This window comes from Grammomys surdaster, unplaced genomic scaffold, assembly GCF_004785775.1.
Source record: "Grammomys surdaster isolate TR1022 unplaced genomic scaffold, NIH_TR_1.0 220, whole genome shotgun sequence".
NCBI classification, from domain to species: Eukaryota; Metazoa; Chordata; class Mammalia; order Rodentia; family Muridae; genus Grammomys; species Grammomys surdaster.
In genome coordinates this window covers 1,062,423-1,075,599 of record NW_021604665.1, presented here as the reverse complement: position 1 = coordinate 1,075,599, position 13,177 = coordinate 1,062,423, and the positions used below count along the sequence as shown (strand labels likewise).

The window sequence follows — 13,177 nt, the reverse complement described above, 5'->3', positions numbered from 1 at the left end:
AAATTTCACTGGTGCGCGTGCGCGCTGCAAGATTTCTGGGAAATGTAGTATCGGCCTAGTTGGATGGGCGCAAGGGCTGCTGGTCAATGTAGTTTTCGGCTGAGGAGCGGCGCTGGTGCTTAGGACGCGCGGAGGCAGGCACGCTGCGGGCAGGCCTGGAGGGGGCGGGTCCGTGCGGGCCTCAGTGCCACCCGCCAGGCCTGAGGAGTGGCGAGGGAGGTCACGGTGTGAAGGTGTATCCGCTACAGCCGCGCCCGTTGCCTCTGCGAGCTGTGAGCGTTGGGAACAACCATGTCCTACTGCCGGCAGGAAGGTGAGTCGAGCGCTGCCATGGAGACCGCCCGGCGGGGGCCTGAGAGAGACACGCGGTCCAGTGGTTTCCTCAGAGTGGCTATGGGCCCTTTAGTGGGCCTCACGCAGCGGTTTCCAGATGAGAAAGGCAAAGTCTCCGTGAGGAACGAGGCTGGTCCAAGGTCAAAGTGAAGCCCGAACCCGGGCCTCGGAGGCCTCACGTGGGCCTTGCCAGTGTGGAGCACGTTGTATCTGCCTGGAAATCGAGGACTGTTAGGAATTGGTCACTATTGCTCCTAGTACTCACTCCCCACGTGTTTCTATCGCGCTCAGGCTTTTTAAGCTATCCCGGAAAATTACCACTTGGGCTAGAGTGGATGTGCTGGCGTGCTGAAGTGCCACTGGCAAGAGCATTTATTGAGCTCCTCCTGTTTACTAGGCACTCTTAAACTTCACGTAGCGATCTTTATATACCGGGTCCTGTTACTGTCCACGTTTTATCAAATGGCAAATTAAGACAGGTTGCTCGATCCAAGACAAGAGCCCACATCAGGTCAGGAAACTGGAGCCCTCTATAAAAGGACTTCCTTTCTTCCGTCATTTCTAGCCACGTTGAGGATCGACCACTCACTTCCTCTACCTTTTGTTACCTGTAGGCAGGAACCCAGAAAAATCCAGACCACTCTGCTTAGAGCCTCCCAGCACTAACTGGCTTCTTAGGTCTGAGCTGCCAAACCCTCCAGGCCCTAGTTTCCACTCTTGTAAATTGAGAGATCATTTACTCTGGTATTCACGAAGCACGTGCCCAAGGCAGGAAAGAGTTGGAGGACTCTTGAGAATACAAAGCTACAGAGAGACTTGGTTCACCCAGAATTCTAAGCTCCTTTACTCAAGTCTAGGGAATCTGAAGTATAAAGGAGGAAGTAATCCACCCATGGCCATACATCCAGTTAGAAGGCCCCAGTCCACACTGCACAGCCTTTTCCTCGTACCCTAGTCCACTGTAGAACCCCCTCCTTCCCAGCATCATAATTAACTAGTACTTCTCCTGAGGACTGTTTATGTTGGTTCGCATTTGGTGTTCCTCATACAAAAGTCCCCTGACCCAAGATTCTTGTCATGATTTTTATTTCCTCTCAAGTCTAGTTGGCAGGTTGATGGTGAGTCTTTGGGTTAAGGACGCTATGCAGGTAAACATTACTACCCATCTTGATGGGTTTATAAACCTCAGCTTTTTCAGGAAGGAGGATGGGTCCGTTGGCTGCTATTGCAGCATAGAGCCTGTCTTCCTGGTTCAAAAGATGTGTGTGTGTGTGTGTGTGTGTGTGTGTGTGTGTCTGTTTGGTTGGTTTTGAGACAGTCTCACTATCCCCAAACTCAAATTCTTCTCTTCCTGCCAAATCCTGGGATTAAAGGCACATGCCCCTACCTACAGTCTCTGTGAGTTCAAGGTCAGTGTAAAATAAACAGCACGTTCCAGGCCAGCCAGGGCTACATAGTGAGATCCTGACTCAAAAACAAACCAAAAATACTATGTAAGGGCTTAGGTGACCATACTTCTAGTCTCATGGTTTTCCACTTGCTCCTCAGTGCCTCTGGCTGTGCCGTTTGTCAGGGGCTTTCGTCCTCCAGCTCTTCGAGTTGCTAACTTATCCTTTAAGAACCAGCTCAAGTGGGCATGGTGGTCCATGTCTTTAATCCCAGCATTTGGAAAGCAGAGACATGTGAAGCCCTGTGAGTTCAAGTCTAGCCTGTAAGTTCCAGGACAGCCAGAGCTCTATTTTACAGGAGAAACCCTGTCTCAGAAAAACAAAAGAAAACAAACAAGCAAAAAACCCAGCCCAAATGCCATCAGGTCTTCTCTGATACTTTGTGTCTCCATAAACACACTGAAATTATCATCTCTCATCAAGCTCAGAGATGGCAGAGGCCTAGTATACAGTGGGTGCTCAGGATTGACTAGAATGACCCCAGGCTCTTGCCTGTCCTCTGTTCTAATTGGGCAAATGGTTGCCTGGACACAGTTATGTCAACGGTCCATACATCTAGTCAGTCTCCAGGTTAAAGACCTCAGGTTGACATTCAGGGGGTCCCACTGTGGATGAAACCACAGTCTGGCCTTGTGCTATTGGTGTTTCTGTTGGTGCCACACATGGTTCTTACTTTTCTCCTAGTAACACACAGCCTGCTCCTCTCTATTCATTCAGCAAACATTTTTTATTGCAGTGTGGTGTGCAGTGAGTGAGATGGCACTTTGGATCTTTACAGAACAAGAGGAGGTTGGCATTAAAGCACTCCTAGATGGATGGATAGTTACAAGCAGAAAATAGGGACTGTGCTGAGACACTGAGGCTCTGCAGGAGTTGCCAAGGCCTGGACGACCGTTTCAGATGCTGCTTCTTCAAAACCTTCCCAGTCTTCAGACCAGGAGAGAATGAACACTGACTTCTTAGACCCATCTTTTGCCTTGGGCTTCACTTGGTCTTGAGTTCCTGATCCTGCCTCTATCTCTGTTGGGACTGCAGGTGTGGGCTGCTGTGCTTCCTTTATTTAGTGCAGGGATCAAACTTGGGCTTTTGTGAGCATACTCAGCCAGCAAACTGCAGGCTGAGCAGTGGCCCCAGTCCTTTTTAAACTATCCTAGCCCCAGATGGAATCCTAACCCTGGGATCCCACCCCCACCCCCTTTCTGTAGGCAATCCCTACCCCAGCCAGTTCTCCACTTGATACTTGTATTATAGTCAGCTCTGACTCGATTTCCCCCTCAAGTCCTGATACGAGCGGGAAGTTTTGAAAGTTTATGGGCATAATAGTTATTTTCCTTTTTTAAAAAGGTGTTCTTTTTAGATATAAATGTTTTGCCTGACATATATGTGCGTCAGTTGTGTGCCTAGTGTCTGAGGTGGTCACAAGAGGGCATGAGATCCCAGAGAACCGCTCTCAATCACTGAGCCATCTCTCTAGCCCAATACCAAACTTTTACGTTTCTATTTGTAGTCAGGTTCTCACTATGTAGTCTTGTCTAGACTAGAACTCATCATTGTAGACCAGGCTGTCCTTGAATTCACAGAGACCCACCTACCCAGCTTCAGATATCAAACTCTTAATCCTTAGTACCTGAGTTTGGGTCCTAGCACCCATGTCAGGAGCTGCACCCTCACACACAGCATACACATAAATCACATAAATAAAAATCTTTAAAAACAAAAACCCTTACTTCAAGCCTGTTGTGGTGGTTCATACCTATAATCCTATCAACTCAAGAGGCCAAGGCAAAATCATAGTTTTAGGCCAGCCTGGGTTACGTAGGAAACCCTATCTCAATAAGTAAATCTCATTGATTTTTTTTTTTTTTTAGTCTCTTCTTGCATCTGCTCTTATTTTTCATTTTACTGTGCTGGCGATGGAACCTAGGGCACGTACTAGCCCACAGTCACACCCCAGCCTCCTGGCATCTGCTTTTAAACGTTACAGAAAGCACAGGCCTAGTGGGACCAGGCTGGCAGTACACAGTATTTTTAAAGGGACATAGTTAGGATCCTTCAAAGCACAGGTCACACCCTTGCTCTGGCCTTACTATTTGCTTAGGTTTTTTTCTTAGCACCTGTGGGCTTCTGTTTCCCATTTTAAGAAAGGAGATTAGAGGAGAGCTGCCCCTGCGTGGGTGTGAGGGCTAACAACTCACAGATCAGAGTAAAGGAGTCTTAAACTCCTTCATCCCAACCTGACTGGGTGTCAGTGTCCAGGAGCCAAGAGGCCATGTGGGTATGCCATAGGGTTTGCGCTTCATTGGGTGAGGTCTGGCCTCTGCATATATCACCTGCTGCCCTAGGTATTTCAGAAACTTGTCCAGGTTTGTCCCTTTCCCTTTGAGTCTGTGCTTAGCCCAGGTCACAACTGTCATGGCTGAGCTCAGAGCTTCAGGTCTGCCGATTTTGCTTAGCACTCAACAGTTATGGAAAATGCTTTTGGGGGTTCTGGAAACTGGCCAGAGTCTCCAGGGTCAGTAGGTACTCTAACGTGACCCAGTGGCATTGTCCAGATACTTTCTTTATCTGTAAGAGGAGTAATCTGGCATACTGTTGGGTGCTGAGACCCAAACTGTCTCGTACAGAGAGTCCAGGTTGGGTCACTGGGGCTAGTCCTATGTACTGAGACCTACCCATTGCTATTATCCACCAGTGCATGAGACCTAACTGTCCTTTTCACTGAGGTAGCCTCTTAGACATATCCCCTCACTTGCCTTCTCCAGGCTCTTCCTTGGGTATTCCAGCCTAAGCATAGACCCAACACTTTGCCTTACTTTTCCATCACATGCCTGGACCTGACCTTTCCAAAATGTGGATGGAGGAGTGGACACAGTGCTTGCAGCTTTCAAAGGGTCACCTGTCTACAGCCTGACTTCAGCTTTCACAGAAGCATAGTCACTCAGGGCAGGTTTACTCAGACCTGAAAACGTCTTCCAGTGTGCCCTCTGGATGAGGGTCAAGTGATCCCAGGTGCCCTGAGGTCAGGGTGAGCTATCAGACAGCTCAGGGAAGACATTGACCTTTGCCTCTTCCTCCTCAGCTTGGGCTGGGATTGGTGGGTCTCTCTTTATTGTTATGCTCAGATGTCGGTCATGTTCTGTGCTTGGGAGGACAGTGTGGGTACTGAGGGACTTTGGAAGTTCCAGCCCCTGTGAGTCACCACCATGCACAAAGGGGCACTGCTGTTCCTCTCAGGAGTAGTGGGTGGAGGGAGTGGCTGCCACAGGGATCTAGAATTGAATCAGTCCAAGTCTTCTCCAAGTGACCACCATGGAAACAGATGAGCCCCTGTGCATTGTGGGTGCTGAGGAAAGGTTGGGCGCCAAATATAGCTGTATAACTATAACATGGAGGCTTCTAAAATAGTTTAAAGTTTAAGCAGTCTCCCATGCTAGCTCATCTAACTTAACCCGACTAGCTTTCCCACTACTGTACCTTTCTCTGCTCTGTGTCCACTATAGAATCTTCCTCTTCTGCTTTCTTCTCCCAGCATCCCTCTCTTTCTCAGAAGTTTCACCTCCTGCCCAGCTGTTGGCCCTCAGCTCATTACAACCAGTCAACATCGAGACAACCTCTGATACAATTCTAGATTGCCTCTAAGCTTAGCGGGATGTCTGACCTTCAAGTATCTGAGCAGGTGTGGAAGGAAGGACAAGTATTCACAAATATAAGGCTGGTGGTGGGCCATAGAAAGGGCAATACCAATATTATGTCAACAGAACAAAAACAAAACAAACAAAACCCGGTTACCCCAACACCTAAGTACTGTTCTCATTCTAGCTGTCTCTCATCAGTGGCTGCTGGGCCGTTTAGTTGGTGATAGGGGAAAGACACAGGGAACCATCTTCAGGTTGGCTATTCTGTGTTTTACTTTCCCTCAATGAATCTGTTTTCCTTTGCTCCAAATCCTAGGGAAGGATCAGATCATATTTGTGACCAAAGAAGACCATGAAACTCCTAGCAGTGCAGAGCTGGTGGCTGATGACCCCAATGACCCCTATGAGGAGCACGGTGAGAGATGAGGGGCCCACAGGCACACCCTGGGGAGGCTTGGTGTTGAACACTCCTTTCCCAAATTGTTTATCTCCTTTGGCCATGGACAACTGTCCAGCTCTGTGGTTGTTTTTTCTCCCTCCTAAAGGATGGGATTGTGCCAAGCTAGCAGGCAACACTTTCTTCTTACTAAAATAGTGTTTCTTTTCTTCTATGTGTTTGTATTGAGGTGACTAAGAGTGCCTGGGAGGCTGTCTGGCTTCCTGAAGTGAGGACTGGCAGGGATCTCGGCTCTGTCAGGTTATTGGAGTGAGCCTGGCATAGCTGATTTGCCTGCAAGAGAGCAGCAGCCAGGCTGCTGGTCCCGCTCTCATGAGCACATGGTGTGGTGAGGTGTCTTAACAGATCCCAGTTGCCAGGACCAGGATCAGCAAAGCTACTCATAACTGTCACACACTTCTAGGCTCACCTCCAAATGTAACAGTAGCCTCTTGGACACAGGATGCCACTCTATTAGCTTTGAGATGGGCTTATTGATACTTACTCCAGTCTGTATAGGGTAGGTGTATGTGGCAGTCCACAGTCCACAGTGTCAACAAGACTCAATTCAGGCCTGGAACAAGTGCCTCGGGTGAAAATTGCTGGTGAGTGAAATTGAGGAGCTTAAAGCAGGCAATCCTGAGGGACTGGCTTGTGGTTAGAGGTTTTCAGACCTGATCTAAAGCAGACGCATGTTCCTAGGCGGGACCCTTCCTCTGTTTAACTACTGCTAAGCTAAGGGTGAGTACCTAGTAGCATCTTGTTGGGAGTATGGCAAGTCAGATGTCAGAGTGTTAGTGTTATGAAAGTGACAGCTGTAGCTGACCCCAAGTCAGCCTTAATGAAAAAGAATGAACTCTTGTCAGTTCTAGTCTTTTGTTTACCTTGAGTCCTCATTAGCTGCACATATGTTACATATGTTCTGAAGGTGTGAGCAGACAGTGTTTATGTGCACTTCTGCACCGAAACTGCTAAAGCTGCCATCTTGTGGATGTGTGTTATATGTCCCAATTCACATTGTCCTCTGCCAGACTCTGCAGACCTGAGTTGTGTTTTGAGTTATTATTATTATTTTAAAATTATTTTATGTGTATGAATATTTTGCTTACATATGCATTAAGTGCTTGCCAGGGTCTGAAATGGGTGTTAGATTCCCCTGGGACTGGAGTTACAGATGGTTGTGAGCCACCATATCAGTACTGGAAATGGAACCTGGTTCCTCTGCAGGAGCACTTGGGCATTCAAGGCCAGCCAGTCTGGACTACCAAGCTGGTTCCAGTACAGCCAGGACCCTGTCCCAAAACAGTAGCTCAGGCTGGGGTCACAGTGTGTTCCACCACAGCTACCATCTGGGCTTTTTAAGTGTTAATCTTAACTTTTTTTTTTTTTTTGGTTTTTCGAGACAGGGTTTCTCTGTGTAGCCCTGGCTGTCCTGGAACTCACTCGGTAGACCAAGCTGGCCTCAAACTCACAAATCCGCTTGCCTCTGCCTCCCAAGTGCTGGGATTACAGGCTCGCGCCACCGCCCAGCCTAATCTTAACTTCTTTTGAAAGCTGTTCTGTGAGTTAGCATGCTAAAACCTACAGTACTAACATTGTGTCTCTGAGAGGTTGCAAGTAGCTGGGTAGTATTGGGGCTCTGGGGATCTGATAGGTCCTGCTGTTGGCCTATTCTGGCCTCTGAACCAGAAACCTGCAGATAGTGTCAGAAGAACCACTTGAGTTGTCACACAGCTTTGTGTACAGGTACTTACTCTGGAGGTGTGGTGTTGGTGATGAGCTTCCTGCTCAGGGGCACCATTACATTTGTAAATAAGGAACAGTTGGGACAGATTTGCTGATCAGTGCAGCTTTCAGAGCTGGAGTTAAGAGGCAGGATTAAGCCAAGGACTTCGAACACTAGCTCTACAGCCTCTCCCATACTTGCTACTGGAATAAAGGATCATGTGGCATTTCAGTGGGCTTTGTATAGACCTTTTTCCTTTTTTATAGTGCTGAGATTCAACACTGGAGGCAGGCGCTCAGCAGAAGTCAGTGTAGTATTTACTCAAAAACTATCTATAGCTTGACTTCCCAGCTCGTTCATGATAAATCACTTAACTTAACTTACAGGTTGGGGATGGAACCAAGGGTCTCGTGAATACTAGGCTCTGCTCAACCTCTGTGTTCTACCCCAACCCTAATGTTTGATTTTTTTATAGGAAGAATACAGCCCTACTAGTCTAACCGCACTTGCTTTGCACTGTACAGCAACTTTTAAGATCTCTTCACATCCATATGTTTACACTAATCTCTAGGCTGTATTAACAGAACATATGGTAAGGGACTGGGGGATGGAGCAGGACCTGGGGGATTAGTACTTGGCTTAGGAGATTCCTGGTATCTAAGTCTCAGAGTTCAGATTCTAGGACTGGGAGGTGGCTTAGAAAATAGACCAGACACATCGAGGTCACAGGGGATACCGCCACACAGTAAGGACCAACCAGGTTTTGCATGTTCAAGATCATAGAGAACACCTCTCATCCTTCCCTTTCGATCTTTGTGTTCCAGGGTTGATACTGCCTAACGGAGATATTAACTGGAATTGCCCATGTCTTGGGGGAATGGCCAGCGGCCCCTGTGGGGAGCAGTTCAAGTCTGCCTTTTCCTGCTTCCACTACAGCACAGAGGATATCAAAGGATCAGACTGTATAGACCAGTTCCGGGCCATGCAAGAGTGCATGCAGAAATACCCAGACCTCTATCCCCAAGATGAGGAGGAGGAAGAGGAGACAAAGCCAGTGGAGCAGGTGGAGGAGACAGCTGACAATAAGGTCTCTGCAGCCAAAGAGCAGGAGGCAAGCTCCTGAAGGCCACAGGCCCTGGCTGCCACTCACCATGGGACTTTATATACAATGCCTTTTGGTCACCTCTGTGAAAGTTCTTTCCCTCTGTGCACTGTAATATACAAAATAACTTATTTTAATGATCGGGGTCTTGGCCATATACACTGAAGAAAAGGGGGTTTGTGCACCTGTGTCCTGCATAATCCAGTCCTTAAATGTTAGGCCACTCCTGGATGTACTATTCTGTGATTGTCCTGGATTTTGCCACTTTGAAATAATGTGCTGAGGCTTCTCAGCAACCAAAAGTTGTTACTCAGGAAAGTTTATCGTGAGAAAGCTGATCTATTCTGATCCATTGTATCCCTTTTGGTAGATTTTACACCTCTTTGGGAAATTAAGTAAATAGATGCCAAAACTCCTTTAAGTGTGGGTCCATTCCTACTGGAAGAGGCTGGTGGTCAGGTGCTTGCTGGAGCGCATGGGGCTGCTGCCTTGTTCCTGACTGCTGAGTTTCTGTGTATGCAGTCCAGGCTCCAGTGCCTACAGTTGCAGGGTGGGATTGGACCTTGTGACTCCCAGTCCTTCCTAAGTGAAAGGAGAGGCGGGGTTTCTTGCAGTTTCTTGTTTTGCTATTCTGAGAGCCCTGGTTTGGGGCCCATGTTCACTCAGTTGTGATACTGAGGTGGGGACCTAGCTGCTTCCAGAGCAGAAGCCAACAGAGGAATGTCTGAATGAAGTAATTCAATTAAAAAGAAACAATTTCTATCTGATTTTGAATGGCTTTTTTTCCCCTTTAACTAGTTAGAAAGTTGTTAGCTTTCTTGTGATGGTGGAGACTGAACATGTATGAGGACTTGTGTGCCTGGCAAGAAGCTGGCTGTGAAGCCACATCCCAGCCTTTTGTCATTTTGAGACAAGGTTGCCCTTGATCTTCCTGTATTAGCTTCCCAAATAGCATGCCAAGTTATGAGTTTTTTTTTTTTTAATTTTTAAGATTTATTTTTTATGTATGTGAGTACAGTCACTCTCTTCAGACACACCAGAAGAGGGTATCAGGTCCCATTACAGGTAGTTGTGAGCTGTTGTGGGAGGTATTTGAAAAAGCGGGGCACTCCCAGCCGTCATGTTCCCACTCTAAGTTCCCACACTAATGGCAGCTGGCCAGAAATGCCTGCCCTGAACCCACGAGACGTTGGCATGGCTGTTGCCTCCGCCCAATCAGCTCCATGGCATCCGGCCCCCAAAACCTAGGGAATCTCCGACACCCTCATAGTGCTTGGCTCAACCCCAGACCCAGTAGGCTCTTAAGGTTTAAAGATTAACCCAATAGATTTATATATCAACAGATACTCAATACACAAGATAACCCATGATTAAAATTGTTAACCCAATTATCTAACCTTTATATGAATAACGGATAGAGACACTAGGGTACCATCTCCTGCCATCTCGCCTCTCTCCTTCCTTCCTCTTCCTCTCTCTCCCTCTCCCCTAAACTTTTTCCCTCTACCTCCCCTTCTGCTGGCCAATCACTGGCTTTTATTTTACAAATTAAGGTGGGCAGGAGGTTCATAGGAAATCACCTGTATAGTATACTGATTCATTTTGCAGCCCATCCCAGGAAAGCAGAATTAGCATCAAAATACAAGACCAGGGCTATCCGCGACAGTGAGCCACCATGTGTTTGCTGGGAATTGGACTCTTAACTGCTGAGCCATCTCTCCAGCCATGAATATTTTTATATAAATTAAAAAATAGGAAAAACTATCTCTCCAGCTTCCAAAACAAAGATAATAATTTTAAATTATGTAAGTGTTTAGAGAGCTCAAAACCATGGATGGAGCTGAGCAAATTTGAGAGTTGTCACAATGTAGATTTCACTGGATGCAACTTCACACATGGAACAATAAGACAGAAAGAAACATGCTTTTGGGTAAAATTTTGGTCATAAGATATTATTGATGTATAGACTTGCCTGATATTACTCATGTATGGGTTCAAGAAACCTGAGTGCCCATATAGAGAGAGACACGTGGCATCTGCCAGGGTAGCTAAGCAGGAATGGCGCACACATATCTAAAAGCAAAAATGAATGATGGATATTACACTGTACTGATAAGACTATAAATAATTATCTGTAATTTTGTGTGTGTGTGTGTGTGTGTGTGTGTGTGTGCACATGCGCGCGTATGCATGTGAATTACCTGTGGAAGCCAGAAGAGGGTGTCGAATCCCCTGGAGCTGGAGTTATTAACAATGAGATTGTAGGCATTTGACATAGGTGCTAAGAATGGAACTCTAATCCATTGGAAAAGCAGTTCAAGCAGTACATGATCTTAACCACTAAGCCAACTCTCCAGCCCCAAGAATTCACATTTAAACTGCCATCTGTCCTCATAAGCAAAAAAACAATAGATGAGAACAACTGACAGATAAGTGTAGAGTTGATTATAAGGAGAGTTGAATCAAGGGCCGCTCAGTGTGAGATACAGCTGCTTACAGCAATGGTCTGTTATTCAGTGATGATGGCCAGCACCCAGTGTCCTCATAGGTATTTTTTTTATTGTTGTTGTTTTGAAATGAGGTCTTTCTTTGGAGCCCAGGGAGGCCTGAACTCAGTATGTAGCCCACAGGACGTCCTCAAACTTGCCATAATTCTGCGTCAAGTGCTGGGATTATTAACTATGCCTAGAAAGGCTTTTGAACAGAGCACTGGAGGAAGGATTGGCTTTGGCTTACAGTTTGAGGGGAAACAGTTCATCATGTCAAAGAAGGTATTATGCCAGGCACATGAGACAGTGGGTCACACTTCCAGCCAGTGAGACTCCATGTCCTAGGGGTCTATAGCCTTCTGTAATAGCACCATTGGGTGGTAACCAAAGTTTGAACCAAAGTTCAAACACAAGCCTGTGCCAAGATTTCGCATTCAGAAAGAAAAAAAAAAATCCACAAGCTGGAATATCTTATCCAATCTGAGCAGAAAGCTTTAGGAAAACAGGCCAATAGGTAGCCCTGGAAAACTAGCTATGTTCCTTATATCAAGTTTCTTGGTCTTGTAAGTAAAGAATGCCAATTCACAACAGCCCTCGGGAATCTTCTATCATGAGGTCCTCAGAAAACTCATCCGAGTTTCCTCAAGTCAACTTGGATAGAGTCTTCCCTTGAGAGTCTTAGAACTTCCAGCATGACTGGGTTTGTTTGTTTGTTTGTTTGTTTGTTTGTTTTAAAGCCTGGGTAGGGGCTAGAGAAATGCTCAGTGGTTAAAATATATATTGCTCTTGCAGAGGACTTGAGTTCTGAGTTTGTGTCCCAGCACCCATGCCACGCAGCTGGAAATCACTTGTAACTCTAGTGCCAGCTTCAGGAGATCCAACATCCTCCTCTGGCCTCAGTGAGCAACTGCATACATGTGTATATACTCACACACATACACATAATTAAAATAAGTCATAAGTCCTTTTTAATTGTTTTTTTGAGATAGGGTCTCATTCGTCCGTCCTGGAACTCTATGTAGACCTGGCTGGCTTGGAACTTACAGAGGACTGCCTCTGCCTCATGGTGGTAATGGGAACAAATTTGTTTTAATTAAGTTATTTATTTACATCCTGAGCGAAGTTTCCTCTCTCTCCTATCCTCCCAGTCCCTTCCTCTCCCCTCCCCTCCCCCACATCCACCCCTTCTTCCCTTCTATTCAGAAAAGGGGAGGCCTCCCATGAATATCAACCAGCCTTGGTATATCAAGCTGCAGTAAGAGACTAGCACATCTGTTGAGGCTAGACAAGGCAGCCCAGTTAGGGGAAGGGAATCCAAAGGCAGGCAGTGTAGTCAGAGACAGCTCATGCTCCCACTTTAGGAACACGTGAACACCCAGCTGCATACCTGTTACATATGTGCAGAGGGCCTCATCCCATGCTCTCTGGTTGGCAGTTCAGTCTCTGCAAGCAACTATTGGCCCAGGTTAGTTGATTGTGTAGGTTCTCTTGTGGTGTCCTTGACCCTTCTGGCTCCTTCAATTCTTTCTCCATCTCTTACACAGGATTCCCTAAGTTCCACTTAATGTCTGGCTGTGGGTCTCTGCATCTGTTTCCATCAGTTGCTGGATGAAGCTTTCTCTAATGATAGTTATTTTAGACTCCTGTCTGTATATATAGCAAAATATCATTAATAGTGTCATGGGTGGGCTCCCTCTCATGGCATGGGTCTCAAGCTGGGCCAGTCATTGGTTAGTACTTCCCTACTCCTGCACACCTTGTAGGCAGGACAAACTGTGGGTCTTAGGCTTTGTGCTGGGCTGATGTCCCAGTCCCTCCACTGGAAAGTCTTGCCTGGTTATAGGAGACAGCTGATTAAGGCTCCATATCTGTGTCCTTCCCCCAGCCTTGAGCAGGCCTGAGAGACCTTGTTTACCACAATAGACCAAACAATAGGACTCCAGAGGTATTGCCTGCCTTGGCATTGCCTGCCTTGGCACCTCCTTGGCTGCCTGTAGCCTGGTACACA

General features: G+C 46.7%; 1 protein-coding gene across 1 annotated transcript; it reads left to right on the top strand.

Moving 5' to 3' along the window:
* Positions 1–117: 117 nt before the first annotated feature.
* Chchd4 (coiled-coil-helix-coiled-coil-helix domain containing 4) lies at positions 118–9,447 on the top strand. Its single transcript, XM_028773093.1, has 3 exons — positions 118–313; positions 5,733–5,831; positions 8,403–9,447. The coding sequence occupies exons 1-3, from the start codon at positions 292–294 to the stop codon at positions 8,699–8,701; spliced, it is 420 nt and encodes a 139-aa protein (XP_028628926.1). The 5' UTR covers positions 118–291; the 3' UTR covers positions 8,702–9,447.
* Positions 9,448–13,177: the final 3,730 nt, after the last annotated feature.